A 27895-nucleotide genomic window follows, 5' to 3' on the forward strand; every position below is an offset into this window, starting at 1 on the left:
AAGTATTGTACAACTGTTTTTAGGTCTTTACTGGGAATGAAGAGTTTGACTTTTTTTATACTCGTCAGCGTGTACAATTTGCTTTTTGCAGAGGCATTGATATGGTCTTTCATGCTTAGGTGGGAGTCGAATGTAATCCCCAGGGATTTAACAGAGTTGGAGATGGACAGTTTGAAGTTTAAAGACATGAGGTTGTCGAGCCAGCGTTCTATTCAAAGGATTTTTCTTTGGGATGGATGAGAAGGAGTTCAGTTTTGCTGGGGTCAAGTTTGAGGTGGTTGCTGGTCAACCAGGCTTGAACTGCGAGGAGAGTTTTATTTAGGTGCTGGATGTCTTTGACTGACGAACTTTTCATGTAGAGTTGGGTGTCCTCTGCATATAGATGATAGTCTATTCTAGCTTGACTCAGTATCATTGCAAGGGGTTCATTTTGAAATAGAGAAAAGCTCGAGAACTCAGCAAATCCTCTTTTTCCCTCTCAAAATGACTGTCGTAGTAAACCGCAATTTGTCACTTAGTTTCAGAAAAAACATCACACAAACAGCAAGTACCTGTAAAACCGGGCTATCCACTGTGAAAGCTTTATGAACTGCAGCCGCATCGCTTCTACTTCCTTTGCTCCAAATAACCATATTCCCTGTGATGTAGAGCTCTTCATCATATTCCACTTTTTCTCCAGGGGCGCCAACACCTTTCCTCAATATCCAGCTCTCCTGTACAAAAATAGCAAGCAAACATTACTTTTAAGAAACGAGTTTGAGTTAAGTGCCTAAAAGCAAAGAAACTGGCCCAAGATAAGGATAGTTAGGCCCCAGTTGGTCACATAACCCACATGGTCTCATGTGTTATTTCCCAGTGTCTATCCAGAGTCTTTACATCTTTTACTGTTTGTCCCCAGCACTTCACTTGAATGCTCCCACTGCTTCTGGTGTGAACAAATATTTTTTAATGTTACTCCAGAGCCTTCCCTTCCTTCAGTTTCATAACAGGTCTTTCAATTGTAGGATTGCTCTTTTAGCAAAACACACACGCTGCTTACCGTGGTTTGTTTCCTTTATTTTATTGTACCCCATTTGCCTCCATAGTACACAATAAAAATCCGGGACCTCTCATAGGATATCCCGGCTGCACATGCACCATTTTACTACCAATCGCTGAGTATTCTACAACTTTGTCTACGCTTCTGAAGTTATGATCTTGAGAAATGGACAAAGTACTCATGATGACTGACCACAAAAAATGAGGAGCGTTACCACAACCTCCCTTTTCTGTAGTTATGCTTTTCTCTGTGCAATCCTCCTTGATCTTGTTTACTCTAAAACTTATGTAACACTAAATATAAATGTAGCACTAAATATAGTCCAGTACTACAACAGAACTTTAAATATTGCACAAATTGGCATTTAGTGCCCCCTAAGGCATTTGCAGGGTCCCATTTTTTAAATGGGCAGATTTTCAATCTTTGGCCTGTGATGTAATATTTTTACATGAGATATTTTTGAGGGAGGGATCCTTTTAGACAAGCTTTTACTGATACAATACTCATTCTGAATTTCTTTAAAGCCGGAAATTGGTTTTGTAGACTTTCTGGCGCTGAATACTTAGTCAACAGGGCAACCTGAGACATAAAACCTGGTGGATTGCAACCCACTGAGCATTACATCAGTGAACTGTTTTCTAGGTAATGATCAGTCCTGTGAAGTGTCAGATTTTAGTGGAACCCAAACACTCATTATGAATGAGCACTCAAGAACACCGGGAAACCAGGAATATGTTGGCAAGATGTTTTAAAATCTAAATCTTATTAAATTGCACTCAATATGTATATTAACTATTATAAAAATGAACAAGATAGTGGCAATGACATTTACTAGGAGTGAGAGCAGTAAAAAATACTGTACCTTTAGGAGGGTATAATTTACATCAATATCCCCATCCCCACTTTTCTCTCGGCTAACTAAGCAAAAGAGACACACTTTGAGTTTCATAGACGGCTCTCACCAGCATTCTTTTATGGATAATAGGACCAGTGTTCAGCAAAGAAATAGCCACGGCTGTCCTCTGGTGCAACAGCAAGCTGACAGATAACCAGTAATATGGTTGCATATGCCTTCCTCATAGCCTTCAGCAAGGCAGAGGATTACCGACCTGCATAGCCTCAGTCTTGAGTCTTTAGTAGGAACTTTCTCTCCATCCCACAACACTCTTTTCCAGTGTATATATATATATACTGGACAAACATTGTTGAAAGTTTAATAGTAAGCCATTCCAACCTTTCACTTACTTACACTCGGAGAGAGCTGCTTATTGTTTAAAAACAATGTGAAAAGTAGAGACGTTACTTATTTAAAAAACATCACTGGGATTGCAATTCAAAACCATAGCGAAAAAGCATGAATATATATTCAAGAATTATCATGTTATAACAACATTAATACACATACATTTACACTTGAAACCTACACTGGAAAAAAATTACATATAAAATTCAAAAGGGAGGGGATACCTAGACAAGAACCCCTAGGTTTCTGCTCTCCCAGCGCACAGCTCCACCACAGTGCACCCAGGCAGTGCCTTTACGCAGACCGTGCTTCGAGGCCCTGTCCCGCACCCTCGGACTGCTCCTGTTCCTGCCGGTTACTCTTGCCTGTCATTTTTCCTTTTTTATTCCCTACTCATTGCCTCATTTCTAACTTAATTCTTTCTTAACTTCTTTATCTCTCATTTATTTCTTCCGCCCATTTTCGCTTTCCTTTCCCTCCCCGCTCCCAGCCCCTTCTGGAGTTTTCCCACTGCTTCTGCCCCGGCAGCCCCTCCCGCTTCTGCCTCCCAGCTGTCCCTCCCTTCCCAGGCCCCTACTTAATGGCAGCTGATGTGCGGCCGCACCGCGCCAAAGGCAAGCCCGTCCGCGCCCGTCCACGACCACCTCCAACCAGCACCAGGAGCCCTGGCCCTCTGACCCACCAACACTACACCTCCTTCACTCTCTACACACTCAATGTCGGAAAGAACAACAACTGCAAGCGATCTTCACCTCTCGACAACCACTCCTTCACCTTTGCCGAGACCCAGTACCCACCTTCTCCCTCCAGCACCAACTCCACCACACCCCAAATCATGCAATGCATCCTCCTCAATGTCCGCTCCCTCCACAGACGCGCTGCAGAAATCTGGGACCTCCTCAACAGCACCACCCCTGATGTCGCCTTCCTTACCGAAACCTGGACGAACGCCATCTCGGACCCCGACATCGCAATCGCCATCCACGAAGGCTACATGTTCACCCGGAAGGACCGCCCCGGGGGAGGCATTGCCATCGCTCACAAGGCCGACCTCAGTCTGAGCACCTACACCGACAAACCCACAGACCTGATGGAATACCTCCACTTTGAGATACAGACCAACCCATCTGCCACCCTCCGAGGCACCCTCATCGAATGACCCCAAGTACCCCGTGCACCTTTCTCCAACTCCATCACCGACATCATCACCCTGCAAGCCCTTACCTTCACCAACTACACCCTGCTGAGAGACCTCAACTTCCACCTCGACAACCGCCAAGACCCCCAACTCCACCTCCCTCCAAAACATCGGACTCAAATAGATCGTACCAGAATCAACAAACCCTCGACTCCATCTTCACAACAGGAAACTCTATCGCCTTCAGCCACACCTCCGAACTCCAATGGACGGACCACCGCTGTGTACACTTCACTTTCAAAATAAACATCCACCGCAGAAGCCGACACCAGCTCCAGCGCAGGAATTGAACAAGATCTCCAATGACCAGCTTGCCGCCTCCCTTAGCAACTCCCCTCCCATCGCCACAGACGACGACCCTATTACCTCCACCTGTACCTTACACAACTGGATCGCCGACTGCCCCAACACCATCGCCCCCTCCGGAAAACGTCCAACCCACACACCAAGAAAGCAGGCTGGTTCTCCACCGAACCCAGAGAATCTAAACAAACCTGCAGGTGCCGCTAAAACCTATGGAGGAACTCCAAAACCCCAGCAGACCTCGACAACTTCAGAGCAACCATCACCACCCACCACAAACTCATCAGATACTCAAGGAAGAAAGCTCTCCAGGACAGAATCTCCACCCACGCACACAACAGCAAGGAACTCTTCAGCATCAAAGAGTTTGCCCAACCCAACAGTGAGGCATCCAACGTCCGACTGTCCCAAGACCTCTGCAACAGACTCCGCTCCTTCTTCCTTCACAAAATCAAAATCATCTATGACAACTTCGATGACAACAACCTTCACGAAGAACCCACACCCACCATCCCCCACGCCCACCATCCCCCACACCACGCAGCCACTGGACAGCTGGACTGCCCTCAGCATCGAAGACACCCTAAAGACTATGAAGACAACTCACTCTAGGGCCCCCACGAACCCCTGCCCCACCACATCTACCACAGAGCAGCAGACTTCATCGCCCCGAGCTTCAACTAATCATCAACTGCTCCTTCGAGAACGTCTCCTTCCCCGACGACTGGAAACATGCCAAGATCAACCATCTCCTGAAAAAACCCTCGGCAGACTCCACCAACCTCAAGAACTTTAGACCGATCTCCTTACTCCCGTATCCGATGAAAGTCATGGAAAAAGCCGTCAGTCAACTCGCCTCCTTCCTAGAAATAAACAAAATCCTCAACCCCTCCCAATCAGGCTTCTGGAATAATCACAGCACCGAAACCCCCCTTCTTGCCGCGACAGATGACATCTGCTTCCTCCTTGATAGAGGAGAGACTGTGGCCCTCATCCTCATGGACCTCTCCGTCTCCTTCAACACAGTCTCACCGCACCCTAGCCTGCAGACTCCACAACGCAGGTATCCAGAACAAGGCCTTCGATTGGATCCGCGCATTTCTCTCTGGCAGAACGCAGCGGGTCAGACTCCCACCGCTCCTCTCAGATCCCACACTGACCACCTGCGGAGTTTCCCAAGGATACTCCATCAGCCCCACCGTGTTCAACGTTTACATGGCCCCGCTCTTCCCCATTGTCAGATCCCATGGACTCAACCTTGTATCCTACGCAGACAACACCCAACTCATCATCACCCTTTCCAACGAACCCATCTCTAAACTAAACTTTCAAGAAGGAATGGAAGCAGTCGCCAGGTGGATGAAGAAGAGCTGCCTACAACTCAACACGGACAAAACTGAAGTACTCATCATGGGCCCACACCCAGACACCTGGAACGACACCTGGTGGCTCCTACGCCCTCGGGGACCCCCCTCACCCACGGACCACGCACGTAACCTCGGAATCATACTGGACTACGAACTCAAAATGGACCACCAAATCAACGCTGTCACCTCTTCCTGCTACCACACCCTCTGCCTACTCCGCAAGACATTCAACTGGATTCCCACTGAACACAAGAAAACAGTCAGCCATGCCCTAATTAGCAGCAGACATGGCAATGCACTCTATGCCCAGATCAACAAGAACCTCACTCGCAAACTCCAGAACGCCACAGCTAAACTAGTCCTCAAACTACCGCGCCACTGCCACATCAGCCACTACACTGGCTCCCCGTCGAAAAGAGAATTACCTTCAAGCTTCTCACTCAGGCCCACAAGGCCCTCCATAACAATGGACCCACCTACATGAACCACAGCCTCTCATTCCATGCACCCCACAGATCCCTCCTCTCAGCCCAGCTCTATCTTGCGACGGTACCACGCATTAAGAAGACCAGAACAGGAGGACACTCCTTCTCCCTCCTCGCGGCCAAGGCATAGCACACCCTTCCTCTTCACCTCCGACAGACACCAACACTCTCCAAGTTCTTGAAGGACCTCAAGACCTGGCTCTTCGAAGAATTATGGTGAACATCCAGAAGCTACCCCCCCCCCCCAGGACCTTGAGACCCATTCGGGTGAGTAGCTGTGCTCCACAAACCCTGATTGATTGATAATTATTAACAGGTGCAATACCTCACATGGGCCACCAATAAGACGGTAGGAGTTACAACATTCTTTTGCAGTTCAGTTCCCCGTGCGGTCTTCCAAGAAAAATGTAACTCCAATGGGAAGTTCACAGTGGTGGTAATGGAAATAAATGGAAGACATATTAAAACTGTTAATTTCGATAGCGCAGTAGTAATAAAAAACCATGTTTGCCATCGTTAACAGACAAATTACTTGAGATCGCTCTGGGTGACAATCATGGGGGTGATTACAACCAATTCTCGAGCACTACTTTAAATAGTTCCAGGGAGTCTCCGGCATGACATGGGCTGCATGAGAGCATCTAGGGAGTGTGGGTCTGGACAGGGAATGTAGTGGTCATGTGGTGAACAAGGCACAACAGTGTACAAGACCCATGTGCGTAGGTCAAACTCCCTTGCTGATTACTTTTTCATAGCACAGAGCAGCTAGAGGAACTGGAAAGATTGCCGAAAGGAAGGAATTTTTTTTACCACACTAATGTGAACTTTGACTGGGGACTGAGCAGGTAGGGAAAGCAACACCTTGGTGAATATAATTTCTCTAAAGCATCACCTAATGAAACCTGTTTGAGGGATGCCAATATAAAGTAACATAATGGCAAATCTGTGTAAAACCTGATTGACAGCATCAGATCAACAAGGGCCCTACGCTTAATGAAAGTCACAAACGTCCACCAGTAGGTCTATGTCCTAGCATTGGTACAGATTTACAAATTCACAAGAATTTACAGAAGTGGATCTATACATGTGTATATTTGCTCTTACACATACGTAAATTAAAACTCACATGTTAAAAGCTTTTCTTCCTTTATCCCCAGGGGTAGGGGAATAAATTCCCCAGCACCCTCAACGAGATTCCCTCCCACCAATTCAAAGTTTTCCTTCTGACATCGTCTGCATGCAATTCTCCACATTTTCCATGGTGGTGGGGGAGTTGGTAAATATGCTTAAACCTGTTGTTTTTGTGGGTGCGCACAAACTCCGAGTATTCAAGCACTGGAAGGAACACTTATCACCTACTTCTTGTCCCTGTAAAAACATTCATGCAAGTAAATGCTTTCATGAATGAAAAAAACTACATTTGCATGTGAAAGAAGACATTTCATTTGCAGATAGCCCATACATTTCCGACTCTGATAAGACTTGCAGAGTTTATCTAATTGTAAAATATAAATGGCAAGTCCTTGATGTAGCACTTGGGATGTACTCATATTTAAGACAATCAAGTAGCTGTTGCACCGGTGAGATGAAATAATCCGCACAAGATTTACACAATGTGGTAAAGAGGAAAATGTCAGTCTGGGGCGATCGCCTTTCAACCTCAGCTGGCAAACTGAGCACGGTGCCAAAGACAGGATCTTAGCTTTTTACAGTAACATTTTGTGAAATAGTGTATGTGTCAAAATAAATTTCCCAGAGTAATTCACAAGATGCTTTTTCAAAAACTAAAGTAAGAAAGAGAAATGATATACCCTAACACTGCTTCTTCAATATAATGAAAAGTGCTGGCATATTCAGATTCCTAGATTGATCAGAACGCTAACCGAAACAAAATCATTAATAACACTGCCTCTTCAGAAGCAGAGCCTGTGAATATTCAATAATCAAATATTGGATAGTAATCATGCCCTGGTGTGTGTTTAAAGTATATCATAATCAGAAAATTGTATGATTAGAGCCTCAATGGAATCCAGGACGAGACTCAATATTAGACCTGGCATAATTAGAAAAGCTATTATCATAGTTCTGATCCAATGAAAATACTGCCATCATTTGTCACCTGATTACAAGGCACCAATTGGAACAAGAGAATTTTTAAAGGACATAATGATTTCTGAAATATGACGTCCCTGTGAGAAGTTGACAGTGTATAATATTATTCTTCACTCTTAGACACAGATCCAAGACTTCACCTTCAGGTCAACACACAGAATCAGCAGAGCTAATAACAATAACGGGATAACAGTTTCTGATAAGGTGGGGAAGCTTACCCTAGTCACGATCTTCTATGCCAGATTATTGGCTAAAGGACCTAACACACTAGAACGATACAAGCCAACTTGGACTCAGTACTCTTCCCTATGCTGGCTTCTACACATCATGAGGGACTTAACTGCCAGATTGTGGTTAAAGCCCTTGCAGAAATTGAGGGGATGCGTCCAAACACTATTCCTGGCCAACACTAGTACTCTGAGTTTTATAGGATATTCAGGGATGTTCTTAACTTCTGTACGGACTAAGGCAATTAACTTTTTCTGTGGGGTAGTGCATACCTCAATATATGGCTGGGGCTGACTTTGTGTATTTCCAAACTCAGGAAAAGACCCAAGGAGCATGCATCACATCACCCTTTACATCTGAATGAAACTGATGCCAACGTTTTGTAGGCAGTATTGGCTAATAGTATGGATACGTTCCTTCCTTCCTAAATAGATATTAATCAGTCCAGTTTGGTCCCAGGCAGAGAAGCAGATGACAATATGAGCTGGTCCTTTCTTACAGAAGTGATCATTTAAATGGGCTTCAGAGCCAAATATGTTGCCTGTATTTTGAAGATATTACTTCATGGCTGCAGCTCTAGCCCTTTTTCTTTATAAAGAGGGACTCTGCTGATGTCCCACTCCCGCAACTCCTATTTGGTTTGGGGGACTGAACATTTTGTGGAGATTCAACACGGAGACATGGTGGGTTTCCCTATGGAGGGACATTTTTAAAACCAGCCTTTTTGCCAGTGATGTAGTGATATTCTCTTTACCTTAGGAGAACCAAAGATCTCCATTGCTGCCCTTGTGGTTTCGCTGGAAATGTCATGCAACTTCAAGTTTTGAGTTCAACTATAGTAAATCAGAGATCCTTAACTTAACCTGTTGATCAGATGAAATAACACAGTTATTGAAGAATGCATTCTTTCAGAGAGCTAACAAATAAGTTAAGTATCTGGGAATTCACAGATTGAACTCAAACTTTTCTCTCCTGAATCCTAATTCACTGAGGACTAGAGGTGCAGACTCAGGGAGATTGAGACATCAATATTTGTCATGGTTGGCCCAGAATAATATGGCTAAAATTAATACTCTATCATGCCACTAATATTTATTTCAGATCATCCCACCCAGATTCCTTGAAATCATAAATTATCACTTGTGTTTGAGACGGAAAGAAGCTTTATTTGGCTAAGAGTACCGACAGTTCAGATTCAGATGGGGTTTTGGGGAGCATACATAATAAGATACAATTATACAGTGCACCTGAGGTTAGTAACAGAGTGGATAGGTCATGAATCCGACAAACCATGGGTGCACTTTGACCAACCAATTGCACATAGAGTGCTTTGGCACTTAGGACTACCCAAGATAGACCGGCCACGTGGCTTTTGCCTTAGCCAATGAAGTTAGAAGGGGTCTTGAAACCTAGGCCTATCTGGTGGCACACTATCATACCACAACATACCATTACCTTCTTGCACTACGAGAGATTAACCCTCAATTCTCCCCTGGAATGCAGCCAAGGCATTTTTAAAATGGCCATACGAAAGGTATATAGCTGGTGGTGACTTGTACAAGAGGAGTGTTATCAAGAGCTTTCTACTGAGCAAAAATGAGGTTCAGCTTGGGGGTGGCAGACTTTTCTACTTTCACATCTGGTACTGGGTCATGAATCAAGCAACCAGAATGACAACTGTATGAGAACTAACACCATGAGAAAAAAATGTAAGACTTGCACTGGAAAGAAGGTCTTAATCTCATTGTTCTACTACCTTTTTAACACTAAGCAACTAAACCACGAATGGCTTATTTGAAAAGGAAGAGTGGCCTGGCCTATAAAGATACATTCCAGCTTGCTTGATGAGGGGTTATGACCTATTTACCCTGATTAATCCTGCACAGTCCTGAGTGATGGCAAGAGGACAGGGAGGGAAGTACATTATTTTGCATTGCTTTACTCAAGTTATGGTATACTGAACAGGGAAGTGCATGGGTTATGCCCACATGGCAGCCTTTTATCACTGTGCCATACTCAAAACTCAATAAAAATGTTCATTCAAGAACAGAAAAAAGTCACATGAACAGTTTAGCGAAGACTGCCTAAACTAAGAAACAGAACATCCACTGGATTAAATATCTGATCTTCATATTTAGCATACACTTCGATTAAGACGTGAAATCTAGGCTTCATATTAATATGCATGAAGTCACAGAGACCTTAAATTTTGTATGCAGGACAAATGTAGAAATAAAAGGTGATTTATACAGCAGTGAGAATGCTCACAGGGGCTCAAAGGATGCTTCTTGCTTTTCAGAATCATATTTAGTGCAGTATGTTGTCATGCAGCAATAGATGTGGACATGTCCTTCTTATTTATATGGAAATAAAACATGATCAATAGAAATAAACATGTCCAAATCAGCTGCATCCAAGTCAAAAGTAACGCAGCTTCATCTAACTAGTGGGAGATTGATTTTACCCGACACAAAAGCTGGAGAAACAACTATCCCTCGATTTGGTAAGAGGTCATAATGTCTAAAGACAAACAGGTTGGGCTGTCTTCACACCACATCAGTAACCTCAAGGCTCAAATAACTGCAAATAAGCTTCTATTACTAAGGACTGCAACAATAAAAGAGATAAACTGCCACGTGCCTGACAGGAGTTCTTACTACCATTAGAACCAGGACGCAGCTACACATGCATTGAGGATTACTCAAGGAAGCATGGAGACCTTTGTCACTGTCCAGCCCAGCCCAAGACAATACTTTAGACAGCACAAGTGCTCATAGTCACTCATCAACAGGGAAAGAAAGATCTCCAAATGCTGTTGGGGTGATCTGCTGATGCAGTGCAGCTTGCTCGCGGTGCTCTAAGCCCATGAGATCAGCATGCTGATTGATGTGCACCAACCGCAGTCAGGAACTTTTCCGCAAAACCAGCACAGTGCACAGAAATCCATTGCTTGACACCGACAACTCCATTCTGCATAGCAATCAGACAAATGCCACAATTCATTCCTTTGTACTATCGGAGTGCTCAAAACTCTGGCCATGGACCACTTTGAGAATCGTTTTAGCTGACCCATGACTGGCATAGAGGAACTAGTGAAGTATAAAGCTGATAATCAATAGTAACAGTGTAATAATGATGTACATTCAGCTCCAAAATACCAGTAATAAGTCGGTGTGCAAGTAGTATGTACATGCGTTTCTCTGTTGATTATTTAAGTACCCACATGTGAATACTCACACACATGGAATGTGGTTGGGAGCTCAGGAGCAAGCATGCATTCTCAATAATCAGTTGCTAAACTGCTCTTGGACTTGCTGGTTGTGTTCCTTCTGTGGGTTGCTTATCCGCAGAATAAAGGTGCTTTTCCATAAGATATTGTGGCATATTTATCACTCGGACAACACAAATTGGCAATTAGAGTTTTTGTGTGGTGTCTTCCTTCAAGGAACTCACCAGCACGATCAGCGCTTTTATATGAATGTCAATCTGTCTTTCTAACTGGTTGAAAGGTGGATAATGCCCTTCCAGTGCCAAGGAAGTATCTGGTGAGCTTCAATGGCAGAGAAAATTAACACAGGTACCGCCTTTACTGCTTGCCCTTGGTAGGCTGAGTGTGTTCCACAATGGCTTCGGGTGGCCTCACGAGCTGTGTCCCGACTCATGTGCACCACACGCTTCTGGCGGTCCCGTGCCCGTGCAGATCATACACTGATGTTCCCAGTTACCCATGCAGCTCCCAGCATTCACAACATTTGAATTATGACATCACCCGCTTTCTACCATCTTGGATTAGCCTGAAAAAAAACGTTTTCTGTCATTCACAACAATCATTTTCAATTTTATTGAGTACATGGAGGCGAGGAATATGCCTCACTTTTTTTACTCTTTATTTTTCAGCAGCAAATCACATAAAACTTGTTTAGAACACTACATTTCCTATGAGCATCTCATAGTCACATGACCAAGCACAGAGCCCCAGCCCTATATAACCTTCTTACAGCAATACAGCTTCTTCTTTCTTTGCTCCAGTCCAAGGAGAACAGTTAAACAGTCCGAGACCCTGCAATGACAGGGTCATTAACCAACTGAAAAATAATGCAAGCAGTGGCAATAGGAGCCTAGCTTGAAAATCTTGGCTTCACGGAACCTAAAGTCCTCCATCGGCAACATCAGGAAAATCGACCATTCCAAGACTAACTCCGGAAATAGGGAAGCACATTCCCATAATTTCAGAACACCGTTGAAAGATGAATCATTTTGTTATACTGCTGCTCACCCTGGGTGACTGTGCGAGAGTGTGTAGAGTGAAGTACCAGTTTCTTTAGTTTTTTAGTTCAGATGTTCAATGCTTTGCTGTTTGTTTTACCATCTTCTTTTGGCATCTTTCACAGAGTGTTACTGCTTATTCTTTCTTCACGTCTCTGGAACCACTGGTCTTCGTTTTTTTTATATTGGCATGGGCTGTGTTCTTTTATTTCATTGCGGTTGCTTGCGGTCTCTCAAAATGATAGTCAACATCTTATGACTTATTCAGTTTTTTATCCTTATACTTGTTGTGTGCATGTATTTACTTGTGGTCCATATTACTATGTGATTGTGTGCGTTACGCCCCTTGTCCCTCGCACGTCAAGGTTTGCGTTGGGAGAGTGCCTTAAATTTATTGCTGTAATGTTAGTGTGCATCACGTTTTGTTTTTTCCCTCTCACGTCAAGGTTTGCATTGGGATTGTGTTTTTTTTTTCTCTTGCACGTCAAGGTTTGCATTGGTAGTGCTTATGTTCTGTGTGGGGTATTTCCCATACATTCTACCCCAACTTGTTGTTGGGGGAAGTGCTGAAGTTGTTGGGTGTAACGTTCTGCGCTTGCTTATGTTCTGTGTGGGGTGTTTCCCATACATTCCACCTAAACTTGCTGTTGGGGGAAGTGCATATGTTCTTTCCTTATATACATTTACTTACCATATTTCCAGGTTGCTTCTTATTTTTCGTCTGCATTGCATTTTTCTTTCCTCGCACATCAAGGTTTGCATTGGGAGTGTTTTCTTTCACACGTCATGGTTAGCGTTTGGAGTGTTTTGTTCCGTGTGGAGTCCCTTCTACACTTCTCACCCCAACTTGTCGTTGGGGGAAGTGCGTATGTTCTGTGTGGTACATTCCCCACACATCTCACCCCAACTTGTGTTGTTGGGGGAAGTTTTGCAATTATTGTGATGTTATGCTATCTTCTGTGTGGATATCCTCCACGCATGCATACGGTTTATTTTTCCTTATTGGATGGTTCTCCTTCACACTTTTGTTGTTGGCACCCTTGTACTTTTCTTGTGTTTGCCTGACCAGATTGCATGACAATGGGTACTTTGGTTTATTGGTAGTTTTGGTATGGGAGTGTGGGTTGTGTTGTGATAAGAAGGGAGATGGCGCATTAGTGTTTTGTACTTATCTTCCCGTGTCTCTTTCCAACTACTTCATTCTTTCTGCTTGACTTTGCCACCTTTAATTTTCATGCTACTTTTCAGAACTATGTTATGTTATTTATTCCTTGCATTTGTTCTGATACCGTTCTGAGCGTTTCTGTATTCCCTTATAAAGGAAGGAGATGCGTTATACTGCTACTCAGCCTGGGTGACTGTGAGAGAATGTTGGGGAAAGGAATGTTCATGTGTGTGAGAGTCAGTTGGTGGATGGCCTGAGCAGCAGTGAGGCTGCACCTGGTGGCTCTGTTATGTAACATCCTACCTGAATATAAATACCTGAAGAACGTACATGAATGGACTACTTTTATTTGCAACACATTTGTTCACATTTCCTTGCAAGGAAGTAAAACACTGAGGCCGTAAACACTGATTTAAAGGGGCATATCAGAACAAATACACAACATCATCTGGAGGGAAAGAAAATAGACAGAAAACGATAAAAAATACATATTTATGAAACTGTGAGCAAAGAAATGAATAAATTATAATATTCTCCTCCGCATCCTCAGTAAAATTGAAATTCTTGTTGCAAATGATAGAAAATCTGTCAGGAACGGAGGCTCCAATTAAGCTTGTTTAAAACTAAGCCACCACCACGGAAGCAACATCAACAATAGGGTCATAATAAAATGATTTAAATGTAGATCCTGCCGACCAATCTGTTGCTTTTATAAACTCATCAAAACGAGAACCCAATGCAAATGATTTGAAAGCCATCGCCCCTCTAGCAGAGTGGGAGCCTAAAACAGAGGTATCAATACTGGCCTCACTCATCAATCAGGTGTTTATAAAGCACTGCTACTCACCCATGAGGGTCTCAAGGTGCAGGGCTGATGGTCCCTCTGGGTGGAGGATCATTCGAAGAGCCAGGTGTTGAGGTCTTTCTTAAATTGGGTCAGAGACGCGTATTGCCTGAGGGGAAGGGTGTTACAGGTCTTGGTGGCAAGGTAGGAGAATTAACTACCTCCGGTTCTTGTCTTGTCGATACTGGGGACGGAGGCTATGGTGATATGGGTGGAACGGAATTGTCTGGCCGGGGCAAGGAATGCGAACATGGTTCAGGTATGCTGGTCCTTCGTCGTGGAGAGCTTTGTAGGCTTGTGTGAGGAGCTTGAAGGTTACTCTCTTGTTGACTGAAAGCCAGTGGAGTTGTCAAAGGTGTTGCATGATGAGGGTGCGTCAGGAGGATGTCTAGGATGAGTCTGGCTGCGGCATTTTGAACGTTCTGTAGTTTCTTGAGCAGTTTCTGGGTGATGCCTGCGTAGAGTGCGGTGCTGTAGTTAAGTCTGCTGGTAATGAGTGCGTGGGTGACCGTCTTTCTGGATTCTGTGGGGATCCATCTGCATGTCTTTCAAAGCAGGCGAAGCGTGTGGAAGCAGGCTAAGGTAACTGCATGGTTTTAGTGGTTCATTGTGAGCGATGCATGCTTGGTCCATCGGAGTGGAAGGGGGTCCAGCGCGGCTGGCCACCAAGAGTTTTTCCAGGCTGAAGGGGGTGGATCCCAGGAGGAGTACTTCGGTCTTGTCTGAGTTACGCTTGAGGCAGCTGTCTTTCATCCATGTAGCAACTGCCTTCATTAAACTATGGAAGCTGGTTCTGGTGGTTGTGGGTTCGTTGGTGAGGGAAAGGATGAGATGTGTGTTGTTGGCGTAGGAGACAATGTTGAGTCTGTGGCTTCTGATGTTGGCTGCGAGGGAGGCCATGTAGACGTTGAAAAGGGAGGGGCCCAGGGAGGAACTGTGGAGCACTCCACAGCGGATCTCTGTAGGTTTTTAGAGGAACAGCAGTAGTCTAACTCTCTAAAGTCCGGCCAGTGAGGAAGTAGTGGATCCGGTCCAGTGTCTTGTTTCAGATGCCGGCTTTGTGGAGTCTTGTGATTAGGATGCGGTGGGAGATGTGTCGGATCCATCTCATCCATCTGGCAAGAGTGGCAGATGCTACCAAACTAAAAGGCTTCTGCAAAGCAATCAACAATTGATCTCTCATATCTGTTCAATATTCAGGGGGACTCACGTCATAAGCTTTCAGATATTGCACTACACAAAGCATAGAATTATCTGGAAAGGCTGGCTAAGATACTGAGCTGGAATTACATTTGGTCTGTCGAGAAATAGAAAATGTAACACCCTCAGGAGAAGTACTCTCCCCGCCAGATCTAAAGTGCATACGTCAGACACCCACTTACAAGAAATCAGGCACAAGAGCATGGTCAATTTGGCTGACAATTGTTTCTGTTATAGATATTTATTGTCTGGCCAAGAATCTAAAAACATCAGGACTATGTTAATGTTCCTTAAGACAGCGCTTTAGGTTGCGGGGGCTTTCCCATACGAATACCTCTTAAAAATGTACACACTACTGGGTTTTCGCCAACTGGTTTACCATAAAATCAGGAAATGATCTGCCGAAATAGCGGACCTAAAATTTTTCGCCGCCAGGGAGGACAAAAAATGTATGACAATACTACAACCTGCTCCAATGGGATCAACACCCAGTTCACGGCACCAACTACACCAGCGCCTCCATGTGGATGCATTTCATTCATGTGTGCCAGGCGACCAAGCTTAACCGCTGAAACAAGTAGCCTCTTGCAGAAGTCCCAGAAGACTCCATCTTTTGCGGAAACTCTGCAACCCACTAGAGAAAGGTGGTCCTACAGGATCAGTGGATGTGGACGGCCCACTGGATCCAGAAGTAGGTTCTAACAGGAAGGAATCAGAATCAATCTGTTTTTCTACTAACTGGTAAAAAGTAGGAAAAGGACCTTCCAGTGCCAATGAAGTAGCTGGTGAGCTTCACTGTCAACAGAGAAAATGAACACAGGTAAAGCCTTTTCTGCTTTCTCATGGTGGGCTGAGCTTGCGCTCTCCAGAGCGGGGTCACTAATTCAGCTCTGTTCCAAATCCCTGGGAGTCATCATGAATGGGGGAAAAGGCGTAACCCAGGAAGGGAAACCAATCCTGATTAAACGCATCAGCGGCATAGGCTTTCGGATCCAGATGCTAACTGAAAAATGTTAGGAGCTGCCGGTTGAGGCGAGATGCAAAAAGGGCTACTAAGCATGGTCCCCGAAGAAACGGGAGCGAATGGAATACGTTTGGGTGAAGTCTCTATTCACTCAAGTCCAGAAGATGACGAGACTGCCTGTCTGCAATAGTACTGCTCTAGTCTTGGAAGTACTGCGCTACCACTGATATTCTATTTTGGAGACAAAAGTGCCCAAAATCCATGGCTATCTCTGCAAGAAGGCGAGATTTCATCCCATCCAACTTGTTCACATATCGTACTGCTGAGATATTGTCCATATGAAGAAGTATGCAAAAGTTGGACTTCTCCGGAGAGAAACTCTGAATCACAAACAAACCCACTAAGAGTTCCAAGCAATTGATGGGGAGATCCAGCTCTGCTGTGGACCAACGACACACCATGGAGATCTGACCGCAATGAGCTCCTCAACCCCACCAGCTGGCATCAGACTTTATATTTATGCCTGGAGTTGTGTTAAAAATTTCCCCGCCATTCCCAGCTTTAGTGTGGTTCAACCACCAAGATATTTCTGTCTTCACCTCCTCAAAAAGAAAAATCGGTTCCTAGTAGCTGGGACCCTTTCGGAGATGCTGAATTTTGAGTCTCTGAAGGACGCAATAGTGGAGGGGACTGTGAAATATGGCCTGGATAGATGAGGTTAACAGGCCGAAAATGCAAGTTATCAACCTCAAGAATAGTGTCTGCTTGCTCATCGTTGACCTCAATTCTTTCTTGATGTTTAAGACTTTCTGGATTGAAAGGACTAGTTGCAATCGAAGGGAATCCACCTGAAAACACATGAACTCCAACCATTGGGAGGAAGGCAGGATTGACCTTTGAGCGTTTGTGATGAAGCCCCGCTCTTGAAGGAGAATCGTCCACTCAAAGTGGGTTAGCGCCATCTGAGGACATGGGGTCATGATAACGATGTTGTCTAGATAGATGATCAGATGAACACCTCTGGCTCTCAGAGAAAATACCACAGGTCTCAGGATCTTTGTAAAGCTCCAAGGGGCGGTGGAGGGGCCAAAAGGGAGAACTCGTAACAGCAGCCATGCCAGAGGAGCAAAAGAAAGCACCAATGAGGCAGAAAACTAGGGACTGTTAGGTAGGTGTCTTTTAAATTCAACCAGACCATCCAATCCCCCTCCTGAAGGATATCCCTTAAGAGATGGATTCCTTCTATATTGAAATGATGGTAAATGATCAAACCATTGAAATCCCTCAGATTCAGCACCAAGCAAAGCGGTCACCCTTCTTTTCTAATAAGATGATGCAACTCAGAAACCTGACTGGGTGGGGAATGACTGAAGAGATTAAATCCTGCTTTTGTTGTGAAAAATACATTGTAGAGGGGGAAAGGTCTGCATCGGAGAGCTGTAAAACTCTAACTTGTAACACTGCAAAGCCTCAAGAACCCATGGGTCTTGTATTGCACTCTGCCAGTTGTGTAGGAATAACCTGGTCCTGCCCACTAACACCACCTCTGAAAGTGGAATGATTCTCACCTATGGAACCAGACTCCTGGCAAGTGCCTCGTGACCCTCCGTATCGCCCCTTCTAGAAATGATTAATTTTGGCTCAGGCCAGGAGGTGGTATTACAAGATTAATCTTGGCCTCCACCTCTACCTTGTTGACAGAATCTTCGCTGTTGGCCTTGGTGGTAGCCACGGCCAAACGCTCACCCCGAAAGCTCCTGGCCCTGCCAAAAAGTGTAGACAGAAAACCATTTCCCGGGAAAGGTTAAAATCTGGGGCACTCCTGCAGCGATACAAATCGCTTTTTCACAGAGTTCAATAAAAACGAGTGTAATCTTTTTTTTAAAAAAAACAAGATTTATTCATTTATTTCTTTTTCCACATTACTTCATACGAAAGTTGTGAAACATAGTTCAATCCATGTTAATTCAGTCCAATAGAATGGATCGACTAATCTTAACATGCGTTACATCTGTTTAGCAGGTCAAAACATTGAGAATATGATCCCCGATGCATTTCGAGCGATAGCTCTTCTTCAGGGGAAAATATCTGAGCAGTGAAAGAGAAAAAAAATACATTTCGAATCCAAGCAAACAGAATGTTCAAACTGTAAATAAAAACTAGTGTAATCTTTCCAAAAATTCAAGATTTATTCATGTCTTTCTATTTCCATATTACTTCATATGAAAGTTGGGAACATCATAGTTCAATCCATGTTAATTCAGTCCAATAAAATGGATCGACTAATCTTAACATGTTACAACTGTTAATCGGATCAACACATTGAGAATATGACCCTGATGCATTTCGAGCGATAGCTCTTCTTCAGGGGCAAATATCTGGGAAGTGAAAGAGAAAAAATATATATATCTCGAAATCCAAGCAAACAGAATGCTCAAACTGTAGCTGCAGAAAGTGGACAGAAGACCTTCTTAAGGAACTCATGTGCCTTATCCAAGTTACTGTAAGTTGCAACAAACTTCTACAACTTCAGAAAGGAGTTTCCAAACAGCAGTCCTTGAGCTATGGGGCTTGACTCAGATGACACGAGCTCGGTGAGCTTCAGTTCATGTTTAAGGAGGATGGACTAGTGCTGTTCACTGGATATGGCGCAGTTTGCATTTCCCAGCTGGCAAACAGTTCTTTGGGCCCAGCTGATCAAGACGTCTGGGTCAATAGGGGGCCGCTGACTCTTTAGTTTGGTAATCTAGCCCAAGGATTTTAGGAGTGGACTTAATATGCCCTGTAGCTTATCTTGGCAACCGCACGAAGCCCGATCTATACCCTTCTTATGATCCTTACAGTATTTTTTCAGATAAGTTACTACGGTAGTGTCTACCTTTGGGGTATCACTGACCTCGTCTGGAATGTCTGTTGCACTGGAATCACAGTCGCGCTCTGACAATCTTGTTGAACCCTTGCTGGATGTGTGATTGTACATAATCCGCCACTTCTTGTGGCAGGAGCCACACAGTAGACCTCGGGTGGATGATATCACTAGGTTCAAAGTTCCTGCACATTAATGTGGTGTGTATTGCGTTTGCGCTTACTGGGGCCTGGTGTGTCTCCTTTGTCTAAACTCTGAGATTAAGCAGAGCTTGTGTCATTCTGCCTCCTATCGGGAATTGCGGGAACAGGCGGAGTACTAGAATTGTGATCCTTTGCCTGTGAATCCGCTAACTTCACAAAATCTGCAGTGTTTGGCCCGTAGGGGTTTTTGCTAAGGACTTGGCTTGAGGAGCCGACTGGCTACTCCCAATCTGCATGGGGAGGGGGTGGAATGCAATCTTACTCCACTGCATACCCACAAAGGTGTCATTTTAGAGGTTCAATAGCCCTCACAAGGGCTTTGTTCAGAGAATAATGTACCCTTGCATCAAGAGAGTGCATCAGGTCCTGCTCCAAAGACCCCACAGGGTCATCATAATAAAAGCCTGCCATATTATCATAATACTCCAACATCCTTAATATCTGACCAGCAGAGATACAAGAGCCTCACGAGGGTAATAAGGACCAATGGGCAGTAGGAGGACAAGGCCAATCCACCAATCGGGATCAAATCAGGGAGAATAAACAGGTAGCACCCCAGAAGTAGGTCAAGTCTTGCCACATGGTGTGGTTGTATTACAATTAAGTGTGGAGGGAGGACCAGCTAGAACTCCAGGCAAAATATAACACTGGGGAAGAGAGCCAACCCACCAGGGTGTAAAATGGGAGCCAAAAACAAAGGGCAGAGGCAAACACCAACAAAAGCATCTCACTTTGTTCAAACATGCCCGCAATAGCTGGAATTGACAATCCGATCAGTCGCATGCCCTCATCCCCTTCTTTCTTTTCACAGAATCAAAAGATGCAAGGGTGGCACGCCACCCTGCCGGGAGGGTAAACACTCTTTCACATGCGCAGGTCCTGCATCGAACGTACCGTACATTGAGTAAATGTGGTGATGACAGCCAACCACAAAATAAAATTTCAAATATGCACATGAACAGTGTCACAGTAACACAACAGCATAAACTGCTAAGTACATTCGAAATATTGCACACAATAACTAAAGCAAGGGAAACAACAGTAAGTAATAAAAAATTACTAAGATAAATGGAGTGCACTTAACTGGTTGTGAAGCAGCAAGTAAAGAGGAAGCTGTTTTGCTGTAGGAAGGCTATATTGGCTTCGGCTCTATGGTTGCTCATGTGACTATGAAGTGGTCATGGGAAATGTAGTGTTTTAAAAAGTTTTATAGGATTGACTACTGGAAAATAGAGTAAAGAAAGAGAAGCATAATTGGAGCCTACGATCCTGGAATAGAATTATGAGGAAGCACCATGAACATCGAGAAGCGACTGGGAAGCTCATCTGAGAACTTTAGGCTTCAATGGAGTGTTTTCAGGATTTATGTCTGAAATTATTTCAGATTTCCTCTAGTCAAGATACCATGGTCAGTACTGTTTATGGCTTAGATACATCTACAAAATATTTTATTCTTCACTGTGAGACAGCTCTAACCTAGTCTCTTGTGCGTTGTACTGGATGTTCTCTAATATGTTCTTACATTTTATGCACATTACTTTTGATATACTCATTTTATTTAATCGGCAAAATAGGCAAAGAAAGATATACTTCTACTACTTTGACATCAACGTTGTACAAAACAGATAACTTCTAACTGTGTAGCTATCATGTATATGACATGGTGTCTATTCAGCATTCTGAAAACTGTGATAGCTTTTGATGCCATGAAATACAAAGAACCATGGAAAACAATTCTATTATTTAATAGTTTAGGCCAGCGGGCAAAAGAGTATTTGATCATTTACCAGAATTAGAGGCGGCACAAGTCATTTCGTAGAATAGGATGAATTTATTGAAGCAAAGGAAAGAATGAGGTAACAGTATGCTGAGGGGCCAAGTATTTTATTGGAAAGATAAGTTCTTTAAATACAAACAGAACAGTGAAGAGTGTTGAAAAATATATAGCTGTGCTTTGTAAATTAGCAGCTTCTTGTGGCTTTGAAAATTGTGCAGATGTTTATGAAAAAAACAATGTTTTAAGACTGGTTTTCACGTAAAGTACAGGAAAGACTATTAACTTACAGCAATCAAGGCTTATTAGAATTGATAGATTGGGTTGTCTAAGCTCCCATCAAAAGATTTAGCATGCTAAGAAGGGCCTTCTGCAGTGAACAATGTGTTTGAATGGGTACCCATTTACTTCATCTACCCTACAGATAACGTTTATAAAAGAAATGTGAGGAGATATGTTCCTAATTTCTACAGATGTGGTTCGTGAAACCACCTAGGCAACAACCCCATTTGCCCTGCAATATGTAAAATGTGTAATAATTATAGAAAGACTTGCCACTTTCTTTTGGATTGTAAAGCAAGAAATGGGGGTTTGCAGATAAAGTAGTGACGATGTCTGGTTCAAGATTGTGAAGAAAGAGTGAACAACGTGGTATTCACAATAGAAATTGATAAGTGGATGGCCACTGAGGCTAAGATAAATGGTCTGCTGTGTGAAGCACATAAAGATGTGTGTTTGAAAGTAATGCAACACACAGGTATTACACCCTAAGCCTTTCAGAGTCCATGACATTGATGTGTTTGGTTATTTTGTCAGCCGATTGGAATGTTTGGGAAGGAAAATGGAAAGGAAAGTATATGTAGCTGTAATGGAGCAAGATATATTAGGCTGAAGGAATTTAGCTAAACTCGGTTTGCCTTTAAGGCCTGCTTCTGAAAATCATGTTGTTCTAGGGGACATTCCTGTTTACATTGTTGAAGATGATATTCGAATACCCTGAAAAATTCACAAATTGTGTTGGCAAAATAAAAGTGGTTGAACATTGAATCGAGTTAAAACATAATGCTGCTCAAATAATTTATAATGTCAGACCACAAGCATGAACTGAAATGATCTTTAAAAAATTGCTGGATGTGCTTTATTCTGAAGGCATCGGAATGGGTTTCTCTAGTAGTTTTGACAAAAAAAAAACTATTTATGGATTTGCGTCTCTGTGTGGACCTTTGCATACTCAATAAGAACATAATAGGTGAGTTGCTAACCTAGGTAATGCTAAATGCTTATCCATTACAGATATGCATTCTGCAAATCAATATATTCCGTCTCCATCCCAGGATCTCACAGCTTTTGTAACACCGTGGGAGCCTACAAATATTTACTCCTGTCTTTGGACTTTCTTTGGCGAACAGTGTATTTCAAAAGATGATTGATTATTTGGCAATTTTAGTAATATGCATACCTTCCAAGAATATATATATTTTAAGTTCTACAGAAAATCCCCCTGAGCATGTGGCAATTGTTGAGTGTGTTTCAAGGATGCTCACTGAGAGGGGCAAGTCAATCAGCTCAGAGAAATTAAAATGATTTACCCAAGAGGTGGACTGCCGCGGCCATTCAATTACACCTTCCAGAATTTGACTAAAGTGTTATTTAGACGCCTTTCAGAAAACAACACCACCCTCTGATAAGGATGCATTACGGTCCTTCCTTGGACTTTGTGAATGTTACGCTTGCTTTGTTTGATATCCATAATACAAACTTTAAGACTCTTACTTGAGAGGAGGTCAAAATTGGAGTGGACACATAAAACAAATGAAGGATTTGAGGGTGTTAAGAAACATGTAAGTGAGGCTTACGCCATAAAATCTTACATGTATGTTGAGAAATGATTGGTTTCAGTTGATGCTCCCCTACACAGCTGAGGTACCGAGTTAGAACAGTGCTTCAAGGGACATGACCATACTGTATATTTTGTATCCTGGACCTTGAAGGAACCACAACTGAACAACAGCACTTTCGGAAGAGAGGCCTCAGCTTGTGACTGGACAGTTCAAAAGTTTAAAACATACTTATGTGATTCTAACTTAAGTTTTTATTGGTCACAAATCTTTAGTTCATCTCCTGAAATGGGAATGGTTTAGGCAAAGGATCATCACGTTTGGTGAGATTAATATATAAATTGCAGGAGTATAATATAATATGATTACTAAATATGCTCAAGGTGGCAAGAACTACAAACGATTGGTAGATTTTGGAAGGGGGCTCTACAACTCGTGAGGTTTTTATTTGTGGGTGATGCATTAAAGGGTCTCCTTCCAATTTTGAACAAAACTAAAGGGCTGATTGCCTGCCCAGAATGCCACTAGTATACTTATACTCAGATTAACTAAATGATCATGAGTCAGCACTGTAGCACCAACCGATGCAGCTAAACTGTGTAATAATGTGTATTCCATGTCTGGGTCAAACTTGCAAAGACAAATCACTGCTGCAGGAAGTAATGCTCCACGAAACACTCTCTCTTAATTGTTGTAGAATTACACTCCATTCTGTATGGCAACCAGGGGCGGATTGGCACTGCGGGCACTCGGGCATGGGCCGAAGGGCTGGTGTCCCAGTGCACTCTGTGGGCCAGTTTTTTCCCCCTTTACCAGTCCACAAAGAGCACTATCAGGGAGGGAGAGGAAAGCAGCTTTGCTGTGCGGCTGTTCAGCGATGCTCAGCTGTGGCCTCTCTTTGACCCCCTGCCAAGCAATCATGCTGATGGTGGGCTGGGGGGAGGTGGGGTGATTGTGTGCCAGAATCTGCCTCCCAGGGGGGCAGGTGTTGCTCAGACCTATGAGCCATTTTCACCTCAGCCCCCCTGGGGCCCAAGCAGCCCAGAAACAGTGCTTGCATTAGTCCTCGCCCACATCCCTTCTCATTCAGGGCATAGCGGGCGAGGAAGAATGGGTCTCACTATGGGGGCCAGGTGATGTGGTGAACTCGCACCAGCTTTACCTTAGCCTCCCCCTCCCCACTCCCATTGATGGCCCATAAGCTGTGGTTTTGCTTTATACCCTCTCCTGCCACGCCATTGCCCTGAGGCAGTGAAGGGCTGAGTAATTTACAAATAGCTGGGGCCTCGCTGTATTTCAGGTGCTCCTGAGCTGGAGGGCTGGGGAATCATTTTTTAAGAGAAAGGGGCCTCGCTGTTTTCCGGTGCTCCTGCTCTGGAGGGCTGGGGATTAATATTTTAAGAGAAAGGGGCCTTGCAGTTTTCAGGTGCTCTGGCGCGGTAGGGCTGGGAAATATTTTTTTCATAGAAAGGGGCCTCGCCTTTTTCAGGTGCTCCTGCGCTGGCGGGCTGGGGAATAATTTTTTAAGAGAAAGGAGCCTCGCTGTTTTCGGGTGCTCCTGCGCTGGAGGGCTGGGGATAATTTTTTAAGAGAAAGGGGCCTCACTGTTTTCATATGCTCCTGCACTGGAGGTCAGGGGGATAATTTTTTAAGAGAAAGGGGCCTCGCTGTTTTCAGATGCTCCTGCGCTGGAGGGATGGGAATAATTTGGTAATAGAAAGGGGCCTGGCTGTTTTTCAGGTCCTCAGCTTGTAGGACATTGTCACCTTGGCCCTGTGTCCTTCCCAAGAACAATATCCTCCCACTTACATTGCTTGTGTGTTTCATTAAAGGGCATGCCCGCAAATGTGTGTGACGCCCACAAATGTGTGCCACGCCCCGCGAATGTGGGACACTTTTTTCGTCAGTGCCCGGGCCAAATTGTGATCCCAATCAGACCCTGATGGCAACCTCACACAGAGACAATCATTCATTTGAACTAACTACTAAAGTGCTCTAAACACCGGCCATGGGCCACTTTGAGAATGTTTTCAGCTACCAAGCTGCCCCTGGCTAGCATAGAAGAATTGTAAAGTCTAATGTAGATACGCATTACAGCTGGCAGTGTTAGAATTATGTACATTACTACAAAACATCAGCAACCAGCCTGTATGAACTTGGGCAAGCAGTACCTCTGCCTGTACCTGATCTTGGGCACTTGGGAAACCAGTACCTTGCGCTTGTCGTGGATGCTGACTTCCTGCAGGGATCCCACCAGCCCAGCCGCTGCGCCGCCTCCGTCTGAAGATTGGCAGAGCTCAGAAGCGGGCTGAAGGCGGCGCGGCTGCAGAGTCAGAGCATTGGGGTGCTGTCGACTATGCTCTCGACCGGAGGGAAGGAACTCCTGCGGAGCACGCACTGTGATCATGCTGTCCCTGCCGCACTCATACAGGCTGCTCGACATGGGGCTCCGAGGAGGCGAGACACCGCGCCCCGCAACACACCCGCTACCGCTGCCGGGAACTGCCGCGCCGCATTCCTATCCGCTCCAACCGGGACACAACAGCCAGGAGGCGCGGAGGCTGTCTCAGCTACAGCACCAAGACAGCGACAGCACAGGCAGCCGCGGGAAATACGGATTGCACGAGCAAAGTTGAAAGCGAAAACAGACTTAACCGGCCCTGCACGTTGTGTCACTGTGAACAGACGGGTCTCGTTCTAGTCTCTCTCCAAGTGGATTTGAACGTTGCAGAACGCGTGCTGGCAACTCATGTCCGTGCAATAAAGCGGACCTTTTGGATTAGCTCATTAACAGCGCCATTAGATAAATAAAAAGTATTGTAGCCATTGAACGTTTCAATGCATTTGATAAACATACAAAAAACGACGGATTGTCTACTTTATTGCAATTACGAAGGAGGCCGCTGCCCTAATATTTTTAGTACATTATATAATTATGGTAATGCACTGCTGTTGATTACACGATCATTGTGAACGTTGGAAGTTTTACGTTTTGTAAGTATTCATTGGTATGACGAGCCTTTACACAAGGCTCCGAGTTACCAATCGAAGATGGCCGCTGCATTTACGGAACGGAAGCTCTCGGCGCGGCCCAATCCCAGTTAGAGTCACCCGGATACACACATAGAATCCCGGAAATACCTGTTCTTTTACAAAGCTAACGCGACATTATTTCATTTCCGGTTGAAAGTGTGTCTGGTTATTCTTCTTGGTGATCGTTTCTCGGCCTCTTTCGCCGCGATGACTGACCGCTACACCATCCACAGCCAGCTAGAGCATCTGCAGTCCAAGTACATTGGCACTGGCCACGCCGACACCACCAAGTGGGAGTGGCTGGTGAACCAGCACCGGGACTCGTACTGCTCCTACATGGGTCACTTCGACTTGCTCAATTACTTCGCTGTGGCCGAGAATGAGAGCAAAGCCCGCGTACGTTTCAACCTTATGGAGAAGATGCTCCAACCCTGCGGGCCGCCCACTGACAAGCCCGAGGAGGCCTAGAGTCGCCGGAGCAGTGTGGACCTGTGCGACGTCACTCGTGGTGGTGGAGAGCTGGAGCAAGCCGTAGGAGGTTTCATGTGCTTTGGGATGCGAGGATTGGGGGCAATGAGGGCTTCGACTGTCGCTTCCAAAACTGCAACTACCAAGAGGGCCGTTACCGTGCCCTCGATGGATTCTGGTGAACCGACCATCTGGGAAAAAAGCCCCCATGCCACCCCAACCGACCTTAAATCTCCTCATGGTGCCTGTCCTCCTTTGAACATTATCAACGCGTCGAGCATGTCCGCCCAAATCACCGAAGAGTTGCTCATTGGAGAATGATTGTGTTTATCTGGCTTTTACCCTCCCCCCCCCAACTCACTTTATTTAATTATTTTTAAATAAACACATTTATCCTGTATGTAACGCGCCATGGTTTGTATTGCATTTTCAACGTGAAACCGAAAGGCTCAGTAAATTCTTTAAACGCATGTTTACGCTTCATAGGATGTCTCTCAGAATGAGGCGCATTTATGCTTGCAACGCAGTTGTGCTGCTAATTTCAGTTTCCGATGGCAACACGCTGTTATCTCTGTCTTTGACTTGTATCTCCCTGCAACCGTATATCCTATTTAACGATTGCACGCACACCTGTTTCACCGCTACACGTGTCTCACATTGGCACTTTCTAGAAAGCAATTGAATTGAATAGCTCGGGAAAATATACTTTTAAAAAAGCGTTTAGAACAGGATGTATTTTGCACGTCTGCTTATAGTTATAATTTGAGCACGATATCCGCATGTACTGTAGAGGAAAATTAGCATTTCGTAATAAGATATAAATGTATGAGCAAAGAGGAAATTGTGGGCAAAATGGGGTTGGTGGTGTTTGAGTGGCAATATAAAGACACGAGAAACGTATCGTATTTACTTTTAACATTACAGAAAGGCGATATGGAACTCGTTTTGATTAGGTGTGACCACTTTGCATTTAGAAGTAAGGCTTTTTAGGGACGTCCTTTGAAGAGAGGAGATAGTGGGTGTCCTCAACCTTTTCTTTAATAAGAGCTTAAGTACCTGCAAATTTATACCGAGCTACTATTATTTTCTGTGTGGAAATAGAGATCACATCAGACAAGAATATTACATTAGTGGACACACCATCCAGTATGACCCACAATGATAATCTCAATACATCAGGCAGGGTTGCTATCAGTAATGTGAAAACGGGTTGTTGTGTAAATACCAACAAATAGAAGTTGTAGAAATGAGTTTATTCTTACAAATGAAGCACTCCCTGTATACAGCTCCGGTCTCTGA

At 44.3% G+C, this 27895-nt stretch overlaps 2 protein-coding genes across 2 annotated transcripts in view; one reads left to right on the forward strand and one right to left on the reverse strand.

The window, feature by feature from the left end:
- Window positions 1-25747, reverse strand: part of ANAPC1 (anaphase promoting complex subunit 1) — an 815950-nt gene extending 790203 nt beyond the window's left edge. The window contains exons 1-2 of the mRNA XM_078648767.1: window positions 25308-25747; window positions 552-713 (exon numbers count right to left, since the gene is read on the reverse strand). Of these exons, the coding sequence (XP_078504893.1) occupies window positions 552-713; window positions 25308-25538 (393 nt within the window). The 5' untranslated portion in view covers window positions 25539-25747. The remainder of the gene's footprint in view (window positions 1-551; window positions 714-25307) is intronic.
- Window positions 25748-26239: 492 nt separating this feature from the next.
- Window positions 26240-26996, forward strand: LOC144763301 (splicing factor 3B subunit 5). Its single transcript, XM_078648768.1, has one exon. The coding sequence runs from the start codon at window positions 26336-26338 to the stop codon at window positions 26594-26596; it is 261 nt and encodes an 86-aa protein (XP_078504894.1). The 5' UTR covers window positions 26240-26335; the 3' UTR covers window positions 26597-26996.
- Window positions 26997-27895: the final 899 nt, after the last annotated feature.

This window comes from Lissotriton helveticus, chromosome 6, assembly GCF_964261635.1.
Source record: "Lissotriton helveticus chromosome 6, aLisHel1.1, whole genome shotgun sequence".
NCBI lineage: Eukaryota > Metazoa > Chordata > Amphibia > Caudata > Salamandridae > Lissotriton > Lissotriton helveticus.